The following is a 17,856-nucleotide window of genomic DNA, read 5'->3' as shown; positions in this document are numbered from 1 at the left end:
ATGTATGCAGAAACAAGCAAAGTTAGAAGAAGAGGAACAACAGTGAAAGGTGAAAAGTCTCCAGACTCATGAGGGTGCAACACCTAAACCTGACCCACTGCAACCCACAGAGCTAAAAAAAAATTCTCAGCCACTGGTTTCTCATGCCACCAGTACAAGTGCAGAGATCCCACAACTCCTTCATACAGCCCTAATTACAGAGACAGGTCACAACAGACACAATCTGCCAACATGAGCTGCAGGAGGTCAGATGGCCACTCAAGCTATGAAAGTATTTTAAGAGTAGTTCAGTCACGCAGCTCACTTAACTGACTTTTTTCTGGGTTGTTTTTTAAACAAGCAGCAATATTTTCCCTTACATTTTGTGGATGGGAGAATAGGAAGCAGGATCTACTCAGTCACCAGTCTAGGATTTCAGTACTCATCAATAACAATGTCATGGAGCAGTCATTGTCTAGCAGCATTTTGTAGGTCTAAAAAAAAAAGCCAAAAACAAGTCTCACCCAACAGTGATGGTGGGACAGAACACTGTCAGCTTTCAAAAGTTGTTCAGATCACAGGAAGAAGTCCTATACTGTGGGATACATTATCCGCAATGCCTCACACGACAGAAGCTGCTCCAGAAGCACATCAGAAAAGCACTCCGCAGTTCTCAAACTTGCTTCAACTCAGTTACTTCTAGGGAAGCCTCTTCTGGTCAATGCTGAGGAGTGCTCTGATGGGTTTCCTGACCACCAGGCTGTCTGAAGGTCCAAAGAATCAGCAGTTTGGGGACCACTGCTTGTTGAAGATGGCAAGAGACCAGAAATGGGATGAGAACTTATTGTGAGAAAGACCCATGCAGCTTTAGGATTAGTTCTAGGAAATAGGACTCCAATTCTTGCCATTCTTCTTCAAGGGTGCTTAAAGAGACCTAATTTGCCAATTCTTCCCATCCTCATCCCTCTTCAGAAGGATGGTTGAAGAGACCAAATTTGACTAAATACTAAACTGCAACAGCTGAGTGTCTGCAGCACCCAGCTCACCTGAAAAAGCTGAAAGGTGGCATGCAACAAACAGGTCACTCTGCAGAGTCACCCTAGTCAGCATGAACTACAGCCCATAAAACACTGACTCCAATTCCTAATAGTCACATGTGCACGCATCCCCTCAACTCTTTTAAACAGACTTCTGTGGTTTGGCAAACAGTCAGATTAAGCAGAGGATGCACGAAGCTGAGTAGACAGTGTTCTCAGTATGTAGCAGTCTCTCCAGGTCATAGATCATAAAAATCCTTACATTTTCTAGGATCAAAGAAGCTACAGTCATAAAAGACCTATTAGTTCATTAAGCTCATCACCCAACCAAAGTGGGTTATCCAGAAAAGACATAACAAAGTTAAAGTAACACTGTGAGGAAAAGCCAAGTAAATTTTTCTTTGAAAAAAGATGCTAAGCAAAGTCAGATATGAGAACTAGATCTGAAAGTTAAAATTCAGTTTTGCTTTCAAGAAATAAGCAAGCATATTTCTACAAGGCAGCCGTAAGACACTAACCTACATCTCATGATGTGGCTCTGCCATGAAGCCCCTGTGACAACCCCTCTTTCTCACTCCAATTGCAAATTTCCATCTCCAAACACAACTGCCTTTCACTGCACAGTTCAGTAAGAAAATTACTTTGGAGCCCTGGTGCTGAAAATGCATCAAGGCACAATCTCCAAATTCTCAACCCACCAAAAAAAGAAATCAAAGGAGAAAAAGAAAAGACACAGTTCGGCTCCCGCTGGCCTACAATAACAATAATGATAATAATCTAGAGATCGCAGGAGGTTCATCTACCCTCCATGCCAAGTCAATTCACTCCATTCACAACTGCGTATAATTGTTCATGGGACTGCAAAAATTACTGTCTTTTCGCTAGCAATCAGAATTGTAAAAATGCTTTCAAACAGCCTCAAACCCTTATTTGTTAAAACAAAACTATTTGCTCTTTTACAGTTCAAGTTAGGTCTGGCATTTCTGTGCAGAGGGTCAATAATCCAGTCGTTCAAAAAATAGTCACGAAAGACGTATTAACATAAGCTGTGCATTAAGGCACAATTATTTATATGCCTGACAGTAATGGCTCTGTGCTGTGCACTGTATCAACTCACAGATACTTTAGCAGGAAAATAAAACACTTTTGGCGAATTTCTGTTCTGCTCAAGGACAATTAGTGTAATGCTAACACTGTAAGAAGAGAAAAATAAGGACTGGCAGTGCTCAGACTAATGCTTCGTCCCAGAGTCTCTAGAACAGCAGTGTCTGTCCCTGAAGTTTGTAGCCATCACAGCATGCTTGCCTTTGCTAAACACACCTAGTCTGTGCCTAATGCTTCCCCAATCCTGAGATTAACGAAATACTAGTAAACAGTTTCAAGATACATTATCCTCTGCAACCAAACCTCCCCCGGCCTGGGGTGCCCAATGAAATCGGCTGCTTTGCCTGCAAGCAAGCATTGCCTCCCAAGCAAGGGGAGCTTCCCTTGTCCCTCTGACGCCGGGAGAAACGCTCGTGTTCCTGCAGGCTGCGCCTACGGCACTGCCCCTGGGCAGCAGAGGCGATACCTCAAGGGCAGCGTGTGCCTCTGTCGAGCCGCTTCGCTCTTATGTTGGCCACGCACAGCTCCCAGAGAGATTAAAAGTTAAACGGGACAGCGTCAAGTCCGGTCTGACCCCGGAGTTTAAAAACTCTCGACAAACCCGCAGCCACGATCGCCCCCACACTTGACGGACTCCAGGGCGGGTTTGCCTCCAAAGAAATAAACGCTGTCTGGGCTCTGCAGAACAGCGGGAGGGAAAAAACCAAGGACCCTTTGGGACGGGCGGCGGGCGAGGGGAGCGGGTTATGCACCCGGGCGGCAGCCGCTCCCGCCTAAGGGAGACCAACGAAAAGCGGGTGAACAGCCCCAAAACGAGCCGCAACGACGCGTTTCTACAGGCGCGAGGCGGCAGCGAGCGACACCGCACGCCGACCGTTGGGGCGGGGGGCCCAAGCGCCGCGCGCCGACCGGGGGCGGGGGGGGGGGGGGAAGGCGTCCCGTCCCCCCCATCCCCTCACGCCCTCCCACAGGCAGCCGCTCACCAGCCGCCGCGGCGGGAGGGGGCTCTGCTTGCTGCCGGGACGGGCTCTCCAGCCGCGGCGGCAGAGGCGCCGAAGGACACCGACGACCCTGCCCGTGAGGGAGCGGGCCGGCTGCCGCGGGGTACCGGTACCCCGACCCTACCCCACAGCCCTGCCCGCCGGGGTCCCCATCACGCCCCCGCCCTGACAGGGCTGGCGGCTACTGCGCTGCAGCCACCAGTTGCGCTTCCCGCCCCGGACGGCTCTGGTACCTCAGCCAGGATGGGATGAGAAGTCTGGTCGCTGTAAAAGCCCTCCCGCAATGCAACAAGTGCCCACCCACCTGGGAACGAGGAGGAGGAGGAGTAGGGGCGGGCGCCGCGCTCAGTTATTCGCACGGCCGGTGCCGCCGCTCCGCGCTCCCGCCGCGCCACACGCGAAACGCGAAAGCAAGCCCGCCCCCCCTCCTCCACGCTCTTTTGAGCCGCCCGGGACGCCGTAGGCTCGGACGCTACCATCCCGCCTCCCCGCGCGGAAGAAGGGGTGCGCCGATCGCCCTCCTGCCCGCCGGCTGGTCCCGGCGGCGGTGCGGATATCCCCGCCGCGGTGGTAGCGCCCCAGCCGCCGCCGCCGCCGCCGCCCCGGGCGTGAGGAGGAGGCGTAGCGGTAGGAGCCGCCGATGGGGCCCTGAGCGCCGCGGTGGGGCCTGGGGCTCCCTCGCCGCCTCCGGGCGGGGTGCGCGGGCGAACTGGCACCGGTCTCCTCCGGGGAGGCCCGCCCCAGGGAGCCAGGCCGCAGCCTCCGCCTCCCCCGGCCGCCCCCAGGCGTGCGCCTCCGGCCCCCGGGCCTCCCAGCCGGCGGGCGTGGGGCCGAGCCGCCGGCAGAGCGCCGCCGCCCCGCGGGGAGCCCCGGGTCGCGGTGCGGCGGACAGGGTCGTGCCTGCCCCTCGGCCCTGGGAGAGGCGCGGCCCGAGCCGCCGTGCGCCGCTCTAATCCCGCGCCTCCGTAGGAGGCCTCTGTCTCGCCTAACCGTCACGCAGCCTGCTGAGCTGCCTTTGGAGACATGTACAACTTCTGAATTGCCTTTCCTGTATTCGAATCGGGTATTTAAGCATTTTGCAGAGACGTGATACTTTTTTTTTTTTTTTTAATGTTCCAGCTACAGTGCAAAAATGATCATCCCGGTCAGATGTTTCACGTGCGGCAAAATAGTTGGAAACAAGTGGGAAGCCTATCTTGGCCTTCTGCAAGCAGAATACACGGAAGGGTGGGTACCATTTCCCTACGTCCTTTGACTCTGATTTTAGTTGAGATTGCATAGTGCATAAGATACATAAGTGTAGGATCGTGACATCACAAAGTGCCTGTAAAGAGGCTAAAAGCTACAGATACCTTCTGATGCTAACTATAGAGGCTAGAAATTATAATAGGTAAGAAAGTACGCATTTCCCGACTGAATCTTTCTGGGTAATAGTATGGAAGTTGTGAAATCATAACCTTTATACCCAAAACAGTCTCAAATCTTGAACTCGCTATGGAATGGGAAGGAGAGGAACAAGCAGTACAGTCAACTTTGGCACATATGTGTTCTTCTTTTTAAAGGTGACAGAAAGAAGTAGTTACAAGTGTAAGAAGCAACTAACATTGTTAACAATGTATATGCCTTTTAGGTTTTCTTAAAAGTGTTTCATATTTGCTACCCAGAAATGCTAACCTTATTTGAAAGCACTGGTGTGCAGGAGGGAAGGGGACGTTTTAACCTCTCTAGGTACCTGACTGATAGTCCTAACAAATCTATTTTAAGAAGTCTGTGCGTGCTTTGCATAGCCAGGATTACCTTTTAATAGTTCAAGGAGGGTCTAGCTGCGGTGGGACTACTTCAGAAGGGTTTGAGAAGGTAACTCTTGAGAAATGTTTACATTGTCATGAAGCTTATGTGTGAAGAAGAAAAAAACATGGATGTTTACAATTCGGGGTGGGGGTGAGGGGGCTAGAAGTTTGATAGACTTCCCCAAGTGATCTTGAAACTGTGAAGTAGAATGAAAAGAGTATTTGTTTTGCATTCAAATGGTTAGGGTTACTAATAGGTTTTTTTAAATGGACTTATGTCTGTGAACAATCAGAAGAATGTATATTAACATTACAGATTTCACTGCCGTTTCTCTAAAGTAAATCTGAAAACATTTTTATAGTTTAGGGTAGGATTTTGTCAAATGTTAAACCCTGGAGCACAGAACAAACAGGGAAATAATGCCTTGGGTTTTGAGCCTTATCTAAACTGTGGAAGTTGTGATTATTCTTTGTGCTTTTCACTGCTTGATGTTGAGTTTGCAGAGGAAAGATGTCCTGTCCCCCCACCATTTATCAGTTTCATTAAAAACCAACCAGTGAAAATAATTCAGTACTATTTCTAAGTCTCATTACTTCTGTGAGTGGTCTTTTTAGAGCACATTTACATCCCAGAACCTGTCAAGCATAGCTGGGTGGACTATTACAGCTGCTAAAGTAAAGGTATTTGGAAAGTTCCTGCCAAAAAAAATATTTTTTTTTCTTTCATTTATGGTGTATTAAAATAGTATGGGTTGTTAATCAAATCTCACTAATACTGAAATTTATCAGACCTATTCTGGTAGCACTTCTGACATATTTTCCAAGCATTACATTTTCATATTTTTCCTGTCTTCATTATTCCTCTGCTTTTGTGTGGGACAGGAAGATGTGCATTGTTATTGATAAATGCTTGCTTGAAAACAATTACTACGGTCACTTCACCGGTGTGATTCTGGGATGCCTGTTCAAACTAATACAGTTATGGTATTGTAAGATCAGAAGCAGAGTTTACAGATATCAAACAGTTAAAATCTTACAGTGCGGTGTCAGGATCACTATTAATGGTGGCTTAAGGAATGGCTGGACAAAATGGAAGAAATAAACTTGCCTAAACAATTTGTGGTTAAAACACCCACACTTTTCTGTTTGTCCCTTAAAATTGCTCTTTTTCCACAAGTTCTTGGAAGCTAGAGGAAAAGGGAAGTACAGCTGAAGTTGTTTTAGCTGAAATGCATAGTATGGCTTCTGAAGTTGTGATGAATGTTAGTGTTTTGCATCCCTGATTAACAGGTATCAACAGACATCAGATGCTTTAGTTCAAGTGTTTTGGAAAGTTTAAATATCATGTGATAGTATTTATAAACACTCTTTTTTAAAAAAATACACTGTTCATATACTTCTCTTAAATAACTTTTGCAAGTGCTAGTCCTAAAATGAATAGCCTTGCTATTTAAGCTCTTGAAGAACTGTTGATTGGTACAAGGACTAATTGACGTCATCAGAGAAGCTGCTGGAGTTTGACTCCATGCAGTTGGACTGTACTGCTTGAAGCCAAACACCCTTTTACTATTGTCCAGCTTAGGCAGAGGCTTCCTTTCGGTCATTTGTACCTTAGAAAAGTATCTTATCAGCTTCTTCCTACAGGAGAATTACAGGTTTTGGGAAACTCTATTTGTTTTAAGCAAAAGCTGGCCTGTTGCACTGAGTCATACAGAACTAAAGACCTGAGATCAGTCATTTAATGAATATCAAATTCTGAAGGAGTATCAGACTGGCTTTATGGTTAATAGGTCGGAGCTGAAGAGCTTGGATAGCGTCACTTATCTTTAATATGTCTGAGAGCAATAGCCATTGAGAGGACAGGCAGTGGTTTAGGCTAGGATGACTCATACATTCTCTACCCAACTGTAAGAATCTCAAGCAATCACTCAGAAGGAATTAAGTCGAAAGACTGTAAAACACAAGTTTCTTGCTGAGCAGTCTGCACATCCTTATTTGTGTATTTGTGGGGAACAGGTTTTATAACTGAATGCCGCCTTACATGGGAACTGGAAAGGGTTCTAGCCTTTCTCAGTATTAGCATCCCATCCGTATGTGAGGTAGTTTGTATCTTGAGTTATTTTAGTTTCTGTATATCTCCCACCCTTTTAACATGGCTTAGATCACAAATTTATGTTGTGAAGTAGGCAAGTATCATCCTCAGTTTACAGAAACGATGTGTTGTGACAGTGCTTAGAGATGCTAACAATAGCGTGGACAACAACGCTCAGAGATGCTGTTTCTTATTCGTGTGTCAGGAGACTGTCTAGTGCCTTCGTGCTACCATCTACCATACCACTAGCTGGAGCTGGAGCTGGCACAGGTAATTGTGGACTGTCCAGCATTTTAAGAGGAGTGGAAATGACTTCCCATGTTTCAGAACTGTGTTCCTGTTACTATGTTCACACCTCTTGATGGATCAGATTTTTAACCAGATCAGCTCCTCTCTTTTCTAGAGACTGGTGTTTGTAAAAGGAAGACTGAGTTACTGTAACTATATAATTGAGGTTAGAAGTGCACCAGATTTCAAGTCTCTTTCCAGCTGTGAAGACTAAAATTTTATTTCCAAAACCAAAATACTTGCATCTCACTTAACCTTTCTGTTTCATGACCAGATATGCCCTCACGAATGTGGTTGTTCAGAAGAGGAAATTCCAAAGAGTTATTTAGTCTGTTATGGTTCTGTTCCTAGGGGAGTTCTGCAGGCTTACCTCTGAAGGTTCAGTAGTTCTGTCAGCTAGGTGCCACCTTCAACAGAAGATCACATGCTCTTGCAGGCCAGAGAAAGGCAAACACCCTGTCAAGAGCAGTAAATAGAAAAGAACATTAACACCACATGTAAATTTCTATTTCTTTCTTTGAACTGCACACAAGTTTTCCTCTATGACTAAGCTCAAAGTAATCAGTGTGTTGCTTAGGAACGTTTACAAGTGGTTCTGACTCACTTCATCCATTTTTTTTGTTGTTGTTGTTCTTGTTCATTAATAGAGATGCCCTGGATGCCCTTGGCTTGAAGAGATACTGCTGCCGCAGAATGCTCCTAGCCCACGTGGATCTGATTGAGAAGCTTTTGAATTATGCACCCCTGGAGAAATGAAATGGAAAAAGTACCCTGCTGCAAGCCATGTGGAACATATCTCTAATTCTTAACTTGAAACTGGACTTGAGGCAGTAAAGGATGAAAGCCGCATGTAGTGCAGCCATTGAGAGATGTTTACCTTCTGCAGAAAATACCACCCCGAGCCACTAACCTCTTTCAAGGAAACAAAGGAAAGATGAAGTCCCCGTAACCAATATTTGGAGATGAAATTAAAAGTTTGGATGCCTCTTTTTAAATCTGTGTGTGGAGTTATTTTCTGAACTTTTTAGATGCTTCTGCCAGCAAAAATAAATGTTCGTATAGAAAAATTATTACATTTCATAAAAATATTGAAATAAAGGTAGTCTTCCTACAGTTTCTGGATAGAGTTATGTGTGTGCTCGGATCCAGCCATTTGCTTGCACTGGTTACTTTGAGGTCAGGAGTACTATGAAGCCATCAGTTCAGTGTTTTGTGCTAGGCACACAAGGGGGTTAGAAACACAGGGCTGAAGCTCAGGGTTCCAGTGACAGGGAAGGGAGTAAGTTTGGGAAGAAGGAGGCATTACTCCTGAATGCTTCTAGAGTGAGTAGAGCGCGCTTTCCACTGCGGTTGAAGTCAACTTGCGCTCTCTCCCCCAGTTCTTATACAACACTGGGGCTGCTGTATTACAAAAAAACAGAATCAGATGGTGCAGTGCCCTTCATTTAGGTAAAACATGTATGAATGTTCCCAGGGGAAGCGCTGGATGTGAGAATGTACGCATGCTGGTGTGAACAGGAGCAAAATCTAGATCTTGCCAAGCACCTGCACCACTGTAGCTGGTACGCATGCACGCTTTCCGCTCGTTACTCGTTTCAGTGGCGTTGTGTTGTGCTGCGTGTGGTGTGGTACTGCCCGGCAAATGGGGAGCGTTCTGTGCGCTCCCAGCAGCGCAAAGCACTGCGAGGTGAGCTGTATGTGAAGGGTGCCTACCCTGAGTCAGGTGCTGGTACTGCCAAAAGATCTCACCTTCCCGTTGCACCACCGGCTCGAAAGCTGGACTGCATTTCATGCTGGTCCTTGACATCCAGAGAATACATCATTCCAGGTGGTGTGTGCGCAGGCAGACACACCCACCTTACCTGGAAATGGAGGAGGCCAATTCCTACATCTGTATGTGCTCAGGATTGTGCTCAAATGCAGCATTAGCCTGTATGCAAATGTGGGAAAATTCATTGTTACAGCAGCCTTGTAGAAAACGGATGGGAAGAGGTGCTAACGCCTTAGGTGGCTGTCATTCCTTGGTCCAGTTGAACCTTTGGCCCTCATGTATCAGCCGCTGGGTAAGAAGTATCTCTGTGGGTTCTCTTCTGTAGTTGAAAAACTACAAAGAAGCTGGTTTGAACAAAACCTGGGTTTCCAGGGATGGTAATTATTTAATGTGATCACTGTGTCAACCTTGTACACACAACCCTTAAAACTAGATTGTCTCACAAAACAAGTTGCAGGCCAGCTTGCCTTCGGCTATCACCCCGCCAATCTTCACACTTGAACTTGCTTTTCAATTTAGTACAAGGCAATAGTGGATGTTTCCCATATTCAGCAGTTCTTCACTGAAGACACTTTAAAACCATATGCTTTATCCTAATAAAAGAGAATTAAGCAATTAATTCTAGCATTTGTTTCATAGTTGGTTGGATAGCTTATGTTCTGCATGCCTGCTGTATTAGCTAGCTAAATGCACTTTAAAAAAAAAAAGCACCCAAAACCTTTGCTTCTCTTTCAGGCTATTTTTTTAAAAGGACACTATGAAATGTAGGATGACCTTTCCAAACAGAACTCCTGCAGGACACTTTTTCCATGTTACAGTGGCGCGTTACATGGAGATACGTGCCAGCTTGTTCACAGCAAGATAAAAGCACCGGGCCCAGCGCTCGTTCCATGAGCTGTGCTGAGAAAGCGCAGCAGCTCAGGCTGGCGCTGCTGGCAGAGGCAGCCGTGCATTATGCCGTGTGGAAAGCTGTCCTGCACCAGTGCCAAAGAGCTGGATTAGATGAGCTGAGAGGACCTTGTTTCTATCTGCAAAAGCAATTCTCTAATCTAGTTTTCTGCTTTAGAATAACATGTTTCTTTTCAAAGCTGATGCCAAGTTGTCTGACAGAAAAAGCTATGGCTCCTAAATAATGAAGATGTAATTTGCAAAAACACAGCAGGCCTCATTCAAAAATTTGTAGGAAGAAGAAAAACCACCTTGGTTACTCTCACTGCTGTTTCCCGGACAGAAAACAGGGTGCAGTGGAAGCCAATGGCAGCCCGGTATCACTCAGTCAGGCAGATGTTGCACAAGGAGCAGCAAAAAAACCTAAGTAGCAAGACTAAGTCACAGCAGACATTAATAATAGCGCATGCAGCACACGACAACCTGTCTGCGTTGCAGCTTTTCCTCAGGAGTTTGCAAACACAGCATTGACCAAAAAAGCCATTTCTGTAATGTGGCAGAGCAAACAGTTTATCATGTTCATATGAACGGTTATCTCAAGAGTTTTGTCCTTGGGAGGGTTAGGAGCAGAAGCAGAGCTTAAATCCTGTTCCATTAAAAAAGTCAGTGAATTTTTCAATGGGTTTCTATAAATGCCAGCTTTCACCCCTGCTCTTTGGTAACTGGGAAAGTAATTCCCTTTCACTGTCATTTCTCCTGTGCTTGTTTCTGCAGCTCTTAATAACATAAACGTATTGGATCTGATTTCTAACCTGCCAGATCTCTTTGAGAAGAGCTATTAAATATGCTCACAACAACCGTACTTTTTAAAGCCAATGTAAAAGACACGTCTGTATACGCAGAAAAAAAAGCCTCAATTTACCCTGAATCTTAGTGAAAAGGAGCCCTTAGCTGAATCAACAGATAGGCAGAAGTGGCAAAAAAAGAGAAATTGTACTGAATATGCAGCCCTTAATTACATGCAGAAACCTGTCAGTTGGAAGATCACTGAAAAACAAAAATCCCACCACTCCTCTGCAGTCATTAATTCACTTTATATATAAAGCATTTTGGAATTTTTTTCAGTCTGTTTTGAAAGACTGTTGCAGGGCTCACACTAACCTCATGTTGGAAAAGCAAGGAAGCACAACGGGAAACGTAAGAGAAGAACCCCCCCCGGCACCCAGGCTGCAGCCTCCCTGGGGCCAGGGCTGCCTCAGGCAGACTTCCACACATCACTATCATATAAAAATAATGAACTAGTGACTGAGAAGCACATGATGGGAGTTGAGGTCATGAAAGTACAGAGGAACCTGCTTGTGGAGTCCAGTGTCCTGCTCTGACCTGCAGCATCGGCACCAAGCTATATGTGTGCTTGGAAAGCATTATGTTTCTCAAAATGACAGTTTGTTTTTTTTTTTTTAAAAAAAAAAAAGCCACAAAACCAGAAAAACTCTTAATCACAATTCCGAGTCCACCAGCAGGAAGGAAGTGAAGTGCTTTCGTGCCCATCCATAATGAGCCTCAAGCCTTATATTTCAAAAGGAGTTTTGCTCTGAAAAACAACCTCTTGTGAGGGTCTCACCCCAGAGTGCTTTAGAGAGAGATGTGTGCTGGGTTTTTGTTCTTCCCATGACCTTTCCCCAGATGCAGCCTGGAATTGGATACTAAAGTCTGACTTCTATGTGCTTCTTGTCTATATGAAGGAAAATGAAAACGCTGAAAACCCTGACTACAACCAGAGCACAAACCCCCTAGCTCTACATTCCCACAGAGATGCCTAACTAGCCCTGTGGCTACAAATCTACATTTCATTGGTAATAAACTACGAGGATCCAGAACATGATCTACCTCTTGCCCTGCAAATAACTCTACAGGAAAAACAATTTTCCCCCCCACCAAAAAACCAGAACAAAACGAAACAGCAGCAGCAACAACAACAAAACACACACACACAAAAAAAAAAAAAAAAAAAAAAAAAAACCAAAACAAAAAACCCCAAAACAAAACAAAACACAAAAAAATGCTAAAACCGAAGAGCCTATTTGGCTCTAAAAACAGTTTCACTCCAAGTAGATTTTAACTTCAATTCTGATCTTAGTAAGAAAACTGCACTTCTACTGAGTCCCCTCTCTGAGCAGACACATGTACATCCTTTTGAGCTTAATTGGCCAGCAAGATTTTCTTACTCCTGGAACTTCTCAATTGAGACATCTCCAAAATAATGTTGTTTCCACCTGGCTCTGACTGCCCAGATGATGAATACAGCTTTGATTTCCCCTTCAGTGTGTTTGCACCATGATTATTCAATTCCTCCAGCCAGTGAGAAAGCATTTTTAATTGTTCAATAGGGACAGCACAATAGAGATGTTTGAAAACCAAGGACAGTAAGCACGTGGCTGACTTTGGCTTTGCCGTGCTGCACGGTTTGATGTTTCGCCCGCTGAAGCCTGTGGGAGTCTTTTCATTAACTTCAATCTGACTTCAAATGGCCTGGTAGCGTGTGGTGCCTTACACCATGTGAGTGTCCAGGATTAATTCATTTTGTTAAGTTCTTCTAAGAAAAGCTGTTTGAGGTGCCCAAGCCTTAGATACTTAAAGAGCTTGCAGAACTTGCTGCAGACCTCAGCCGTGTGCACCTCCAGCACGTAAGGCCATTAAAATAAAATAAAAGGTAAGAAGTTATCTTTGGCTTTAGCAACTCCAGCCACCTGGGGCGAGCTGCAAGGCAACCAGCTTCGCTTTGGGCTAGTGCTCAGAAACAGCACAATATTTACATAGGAGCCGGGCTCATTTAAACCCTCACCTCTTTCTCCCTGACACTCCCTTACAGAAATATATAGGGGATGTAGTGCCAAAACATGCAGAGAGCATTGGGTTTTGCACCCCCCAATCTTATTTCTCCTTCTCCACAAATGCACATATCCAGAATTTGTCAGTCACCCATTTTGGTGACTTACACCTTGTCTTGTGCTTGTAGGTCACACGTAGCTGGGGTGAAGACTAGGAGTTCCCAAGCACCACTCGAGTTTCCCCACAAGCTCCTTCCTGATGCATCTGCTCCCCTATCAAACATTGTGTCTTGTACCAGCCAAGCTAGAAAATTCATGCAGGGAAGTTCTTCATTTATCCCTCCCAAATACCAAGCAAGTGTTTTAATAAAATGGGTTCATTATTGCCTGCTTTCAGGAGCTGAACAAATAGTGATCAAAGAAAGGCACATAAGAGCAGACAAAAAGCTAAAAAGCTAAAAAGCTAAAAGCCCATATACTTTGGGGAGTGCAAGAAACCAGCAGTTAACAGCAAACTTCAAAGCAAGCAGCAAAGGCTGTGGTCAAGACTTTCTGTAAGGACTGAATGGTGAATTAACCCATGCTCCACCCCAAAGGCTAGATCTGGAGCTAGGAAGAATGAATATTGAATACCTGTTCTTTGGGAATCAGACCTCCCTCTTTTAAAAGCAGGTCTACTTGGAGGACTCCAAGAAATTAACTGCTTAAAAAAAAAAAAAAAAAAAGAAAGAAAACAGTGCCAGCAGTAGGACAGCTGTGCTCAGCACCCACCTTCAGGTGCTGACCTTTCTTGAGCTGCTGCTTTCCACATTTTCTAGTGGTTCACCACAGTGGTATCTACAAGCTTTGAACTACTTCAGAGATTAACATAAATGTCACTGTCCTTACCAAAGTCTCTGCAGAGACAAGTACATGAAGCTCTGTGGGAATCTTTCCTCCAATGCTGGTGTACTTCGGGTCCATCCCATTCCACTCACTCTTTGCTTTCTCCAGGCTGGTCACATCAGCAACGAAGACTCTCTTTGCCCATCTCCATGTAACGTCATTGCTCATGTCTTTCAAAGACAGAAAATTTCTTCTCCTTAAGGTGTATATTTAGGGGCAGGCCTTGACAAGAACAAATAGGGTCATTACACAAGCTTTGGGCAAGCCACCAGTGTGGTGCCTCAGTTTCCCTGCCTGTACCTCTACAATGGCACTGATCCCACTCTTCAGAAACCATCAGAGACAGACAACAAGGAGAAACCTAATCTCACCAACCCCTGGCATCTTCTTGCCTCCCTCTTATCAAGTGCCCCTGTCATATACTGCCCTCAAATCCTAATGGAATATCTTTACGTAGATTTTAAAAAGTGCTTTTTGACTGTGAGCAGAGGCCAGTGCAGGAACCGCTGATTCCTGAGTTTGTGCAGCAATTCAGAGATCAGCAGCATTACCGTCTGTGGCAATCCAGAAGGTACAAGGACACAGCTAAAGCCCAGTTATCTCTAGCTATATACCCCCACCCCTTGGGTTTTTTTGGTTTTTTGTTTGTTTTTGTTTTTAATTAATTCTTCCCCATGGTAGTGTGTGTGAAAGTATGCTCCATCCCAGACAGTGCCAGGAGAGGGAAGGGAGAAAATATCCACTTAATGGAACAAACAGGGTAAATGGTAATCAGAGCAGTGTCAACTACTCACAGTTAAAGGCTGCACTGGTGAAATAGGATGTGCTCCTACCAACACTGATCAGCCACTACCCACCAGATGACAGGCTCTGCCCAGCTCTTCATCAATACAGTAACAGCTTGCCATACAGCCAAGCCCTCAAACCTCCTGTTGCCAAAGAAAGTGGAAAAGCAGAACTTTTATAACTGAGTTTATAAATGCGCACGCAGCAACGGACTAGCTAACGCTTGGGCTGGAGGTATAACCCGAGGTTTGCTGAACTCTCCCCTGAAAATTTAAAAACAAAACCAAGATGATGAGTGCTGCTCTCAGGTCTAGGCCTTTCCTCATAATGAGATGTGCAGCTGAAGCAATTACTAACTTCAGTTTTTTAAAGAAGCAATAGTGGTTTGACTAGGAGGTCTTCCTCCAGGAATGAGCTAGTAAATGAAAACATTAAGTTAATAAGGGCTTGAGTACTTCAGATCATTACAGAGACGGCCTACAGCTCCACACTTCACCAACTTGATTTTTTTTTTAATTATTATTGTCAAAACAGCTTGAAGAAAAGCCCCTTTGGATCCACTCAGCATTAAATGCAACCTAGACAAATGGCTGCTTTCCTCCATTAAGCAACATTTTTAAAATGCAAAAATGTAATAATTACATTCCACTGATGAATAATTACTTCTAATAAATAAAGAGAAGCAAATGCCATTGGATTCAGCAGCTTTCACGTCAGCTACTTGAGCTGTTACCAAACCAAATGAACATTGTGTGCTGCAATAGCTGGGAGCTGCAACATGGAGAAACTCCCGTTTCAGCTCTAGCAGGAGACACCTCAAGACACATCTCTTGATGTCTGAGCTGCAGCCAGTCATTCCTGACAGCCCAGAATTCCCCATCCACCCTGCAGCCCTCTGCTGAACACAGTTAAACCCCTTTTATCCTGCCCTTGCTTCAAACCGCAGATGTGCAAACCTGCTTTAGGCCAGGTCCAGGACAGATCTGCATTGTCCAGAGAAAAGCTGGAGCCTCCATCCAGGATGAAGGTGGTCATGCACTGCCTGAGTCCTTCCTGGAGGCTGTGGCCATGCTGCCCCAGACCTACCAAGACAGCACTGTCTACCCTCACTCCCTGCCAGTGCAGCATGCCCAGGACATAAACAAACTCCAACTGCTTCCACGTCTCAACCCAGGGCAGATTTTCACAAAAGAAGATGATCTCTCCAGGGGATACCTGATCAGCAGAGCTCTTCCTTCTATTGGAGGCTTCTTATAAATTATCCTCATCCTTTTTCCCTCCCAACCCACTTCCCCTGGGCATGTTCTCAACTCAAAACATCTGAAACTATTCTAAACTCTGAATGTGATCAGCTAAAAGTAACCAGAGAGAGCTTTGGGCCTTTGCTCCCTTCTGCATGTCTACTTCCAGGGGGCTCTACCAGCAGAAGTGGCAAAGTCATATTGCATGTGAGGTTACCGCAATATCACAGACTTAAGCTGGTTATTTCTTTCTTCTTTATTTTAAAAGCTACAATATTCAGGTAGCTCAAGGAAAAACAACCTTTGGATTTTGTCTGCTCATAAATCCATCACAACAGCTTGGGGGAAAACAGTAAATAAGATATTGGAAGAAGAGCACAAGAGGCCAAAAGAAGAGTATCTGCCTCTGGATGTGCTATTTGCAACCGAAGCCAGGTACCAGGCTGTGATATTAGTATGTGGTATTGATTTGTTCTTAATCCAGAGAAATGCCCCTGTAATGAACTCTGCTGTGTCTTTAATGATTTCATATCGAAGGATGTTAGGTGCCTTGCTCATAACAGAGTAACAGCAATTCCAAAAATAGCAAGCCTCATAATAAAATGTTATTGAGGAGCCTGAATTTCAATATAAAAGGGACTCTGCTGTACTCAAGGGCTTACTAGATACAAATACATACTTTAAAAAGTTGTATTAAAGTCGCATTGGTGCCTGAGTTACAGAGACAATGTGCGATGCTACTCCAGGGAGCAGCTGAGCCCCTGGTCCCCAGGAAACTTTTAGGCAGATGTGATACAGGCTGGATTTAATCCCACTGGATGACTGGGGCCAGATGCCTAGAAAGCACTGAGATGCTTTTGAGAGCTGCCCACGAGGGCGGGAGAGTGCAGCCATGGTGCTCCTCAGCAACAAACAGGGACACCACATGAACGGGGTGCCAGACCAGATGCCATATACCTGATCCTGGCTCTGCTGCTCACCCACCAGCCTTGGCAGGAGCCTCCTGGAGGGCCACCAGTGAGCTGCCACTGCAACTGGTGCAAGCGGGCTTGCAAGAGAGAGCAGCCACCGCTGGCTTACTGGTGGGAAGAAGCCAGCATCCCCACCAAGCTCAGGGCCACCACAAAGAGCGCAGAGATGGGATCACCAGATCTAAGGTTAACCTTGCTTACAGGTGATTCCTCAGCCTTAGCTTTGTCAGTGCTGCAAACAGCAGCCCCAAATTAAGCCTGTCAACTGGGCTCCCTGGCCTCTATCAGCACGGACCACAGCCTGCAGGCTGGCGCCATCGGTAGGACCCCAGCAGTTGGGGAGGATGGTGGTTGCCCATCTCCCACCACATGCTGAGGCAGCAGGGAGCGATGGCTGATGTACAGCCTGGTGCCAAGGTGTGCAGCTGGCAGTGGCAGTATGATGAGGAAGAAGGCATCCTCCCAGCTTCAGGAGGTCGTGTGACCTCTCCAAAGCAAGGGCGGGATGATCTCAGGGGACTTGGCTCAAAACACAGAGAAGTCTCTCTGCACTTAACTACACACCTGGCCCTGAGGAGGTCTTCTGGCTTAGAAAAGGTCAGATATATGGAACATTCCACCCACTTCATACCCAACTCTACCAAAGGGCACTACCAGGACCCATTTGCACCTTAACCCTTGCTCACACTCCTGCTACCTGGATACCACCTATTTTTGCTGTCTTATTCCTGCCCATAATTTTGGGCCACTGCATCCCAGGGTGCAAAGCAAGTGGTCCCCAAGGTATTCCAGCAATGACAGGAAAGAAACACAGGGAAGGGGCACCACTGCTCCCCTTTGGGAGGAGAACCCACTCTCTCCCCAGCATGGCTACCCCCTTTGCAACCCATTTTTTCCATTTGCCCTTTTCCAATTCACTTTCCCCAGACGTGTTTGAGGCAGCATCCCTCACCATGTGAGAACGGATCGAGATGAGGTCTCCTCTCCAGGAGACATCAGAGGTTTTCTCTTCATCGAGTGTGGTGGGAAGACTGAGTCTCGAAGTAGGCAAGTGTTCAAGAGCAGGTTCAAGTGGATATTTCAGCCTGGCTGCAGAAGAGGCAGGCCAGCTGCAAAAAGTCATCACAGTGCCAGGCACAGCTCTGTGAAATGGTTGAAGCAAAAGCATCTCCATATTCCCACTCCCTTCATT

At 45.8% G+C, this 17,856-nt stretch overlaps 2 protein-coding genes across 7 annotated transcripts in view; one reads left to right on the top strand and one right to left on the bottom strand.

The window, feature by feature from the left end:
• Positions 1–3,525, bottom strand: part of TSPAN4 (tetraspanin 4) — a 462,762-nt gene extending 459,237 nt beyond the window's left edge. For 4 of the 5 annotated variants that reach the window (XM_064452457.1, XM_064452456.1, XM_064452448.1 and 1 more), the window contains exon 1: positions 3,355–3,442. The gene's annotated coding sequence lies outside the window, so the exon portion shown is untranslated. Of the gene's footprint in view, positions 1–3,354 lie in introns of all 5 variants that reach the window. The other variant, XM_064452454.1, reaches the window with a different exon arrangement.
• Positions 3,526–3,605: 80 nt separating this feature from the next.
• POLR2L (RNA polymerase II, I and III subunit L) lies at positions 3,606–8,404 on the top strand. 2 transcript variants are annotated; one of them, XM_064452460.1, is made up of 3 exons: positions 3,606–3,748; positions 4,241–4,348; positions 7,939–8,404. In XM_064452460.1, the coding sequence occupies exons 2-3, from the start codon at positions 4,254–4,256 to the stop codon at positions 8,045–8,047; spliced, it is 204 nt and encodes a 67-aa protein (XP_064308530.1). In that variant the 5' UTR covers positions 3,606–3,748; positions 4,241–4,253; the 3' UTR covers positions 8,048–8,404. The 2 variants fall into 2 exon arrangements, with proteins under 2 accessions (XP_064308530.1, XP_064308531.1); XM_064452461.1 differs by lacking the exon at positions 3,606–3,748 and adding an exon at positions 3,760–4,146.
• The last annotated feature ends 9,452 nt before the right edge of the window (positions 8,405–17,856 follow it).

This window comes from Phalacrocorax carbo, chromosome 5 (assembly GCF_963921805.1).
Source record: "Phalacrocorax carbo chromosome 5, bPhaCar2.1, whole genome shotgun sequence".
NCBI classification, from domain to species: domain Eukaryota; kingdom Metazoa; phylum Chordata; class Aves; order Suliformes; family Phalacrocoracidae; genus Phalacrocorax; species Phalacrocorax carbo.
The sequence above is the reverse complement of the archived record's forward strand: the minus strand, read 5'-3'. Positions and strand labels throughout refer to the sequence as shown.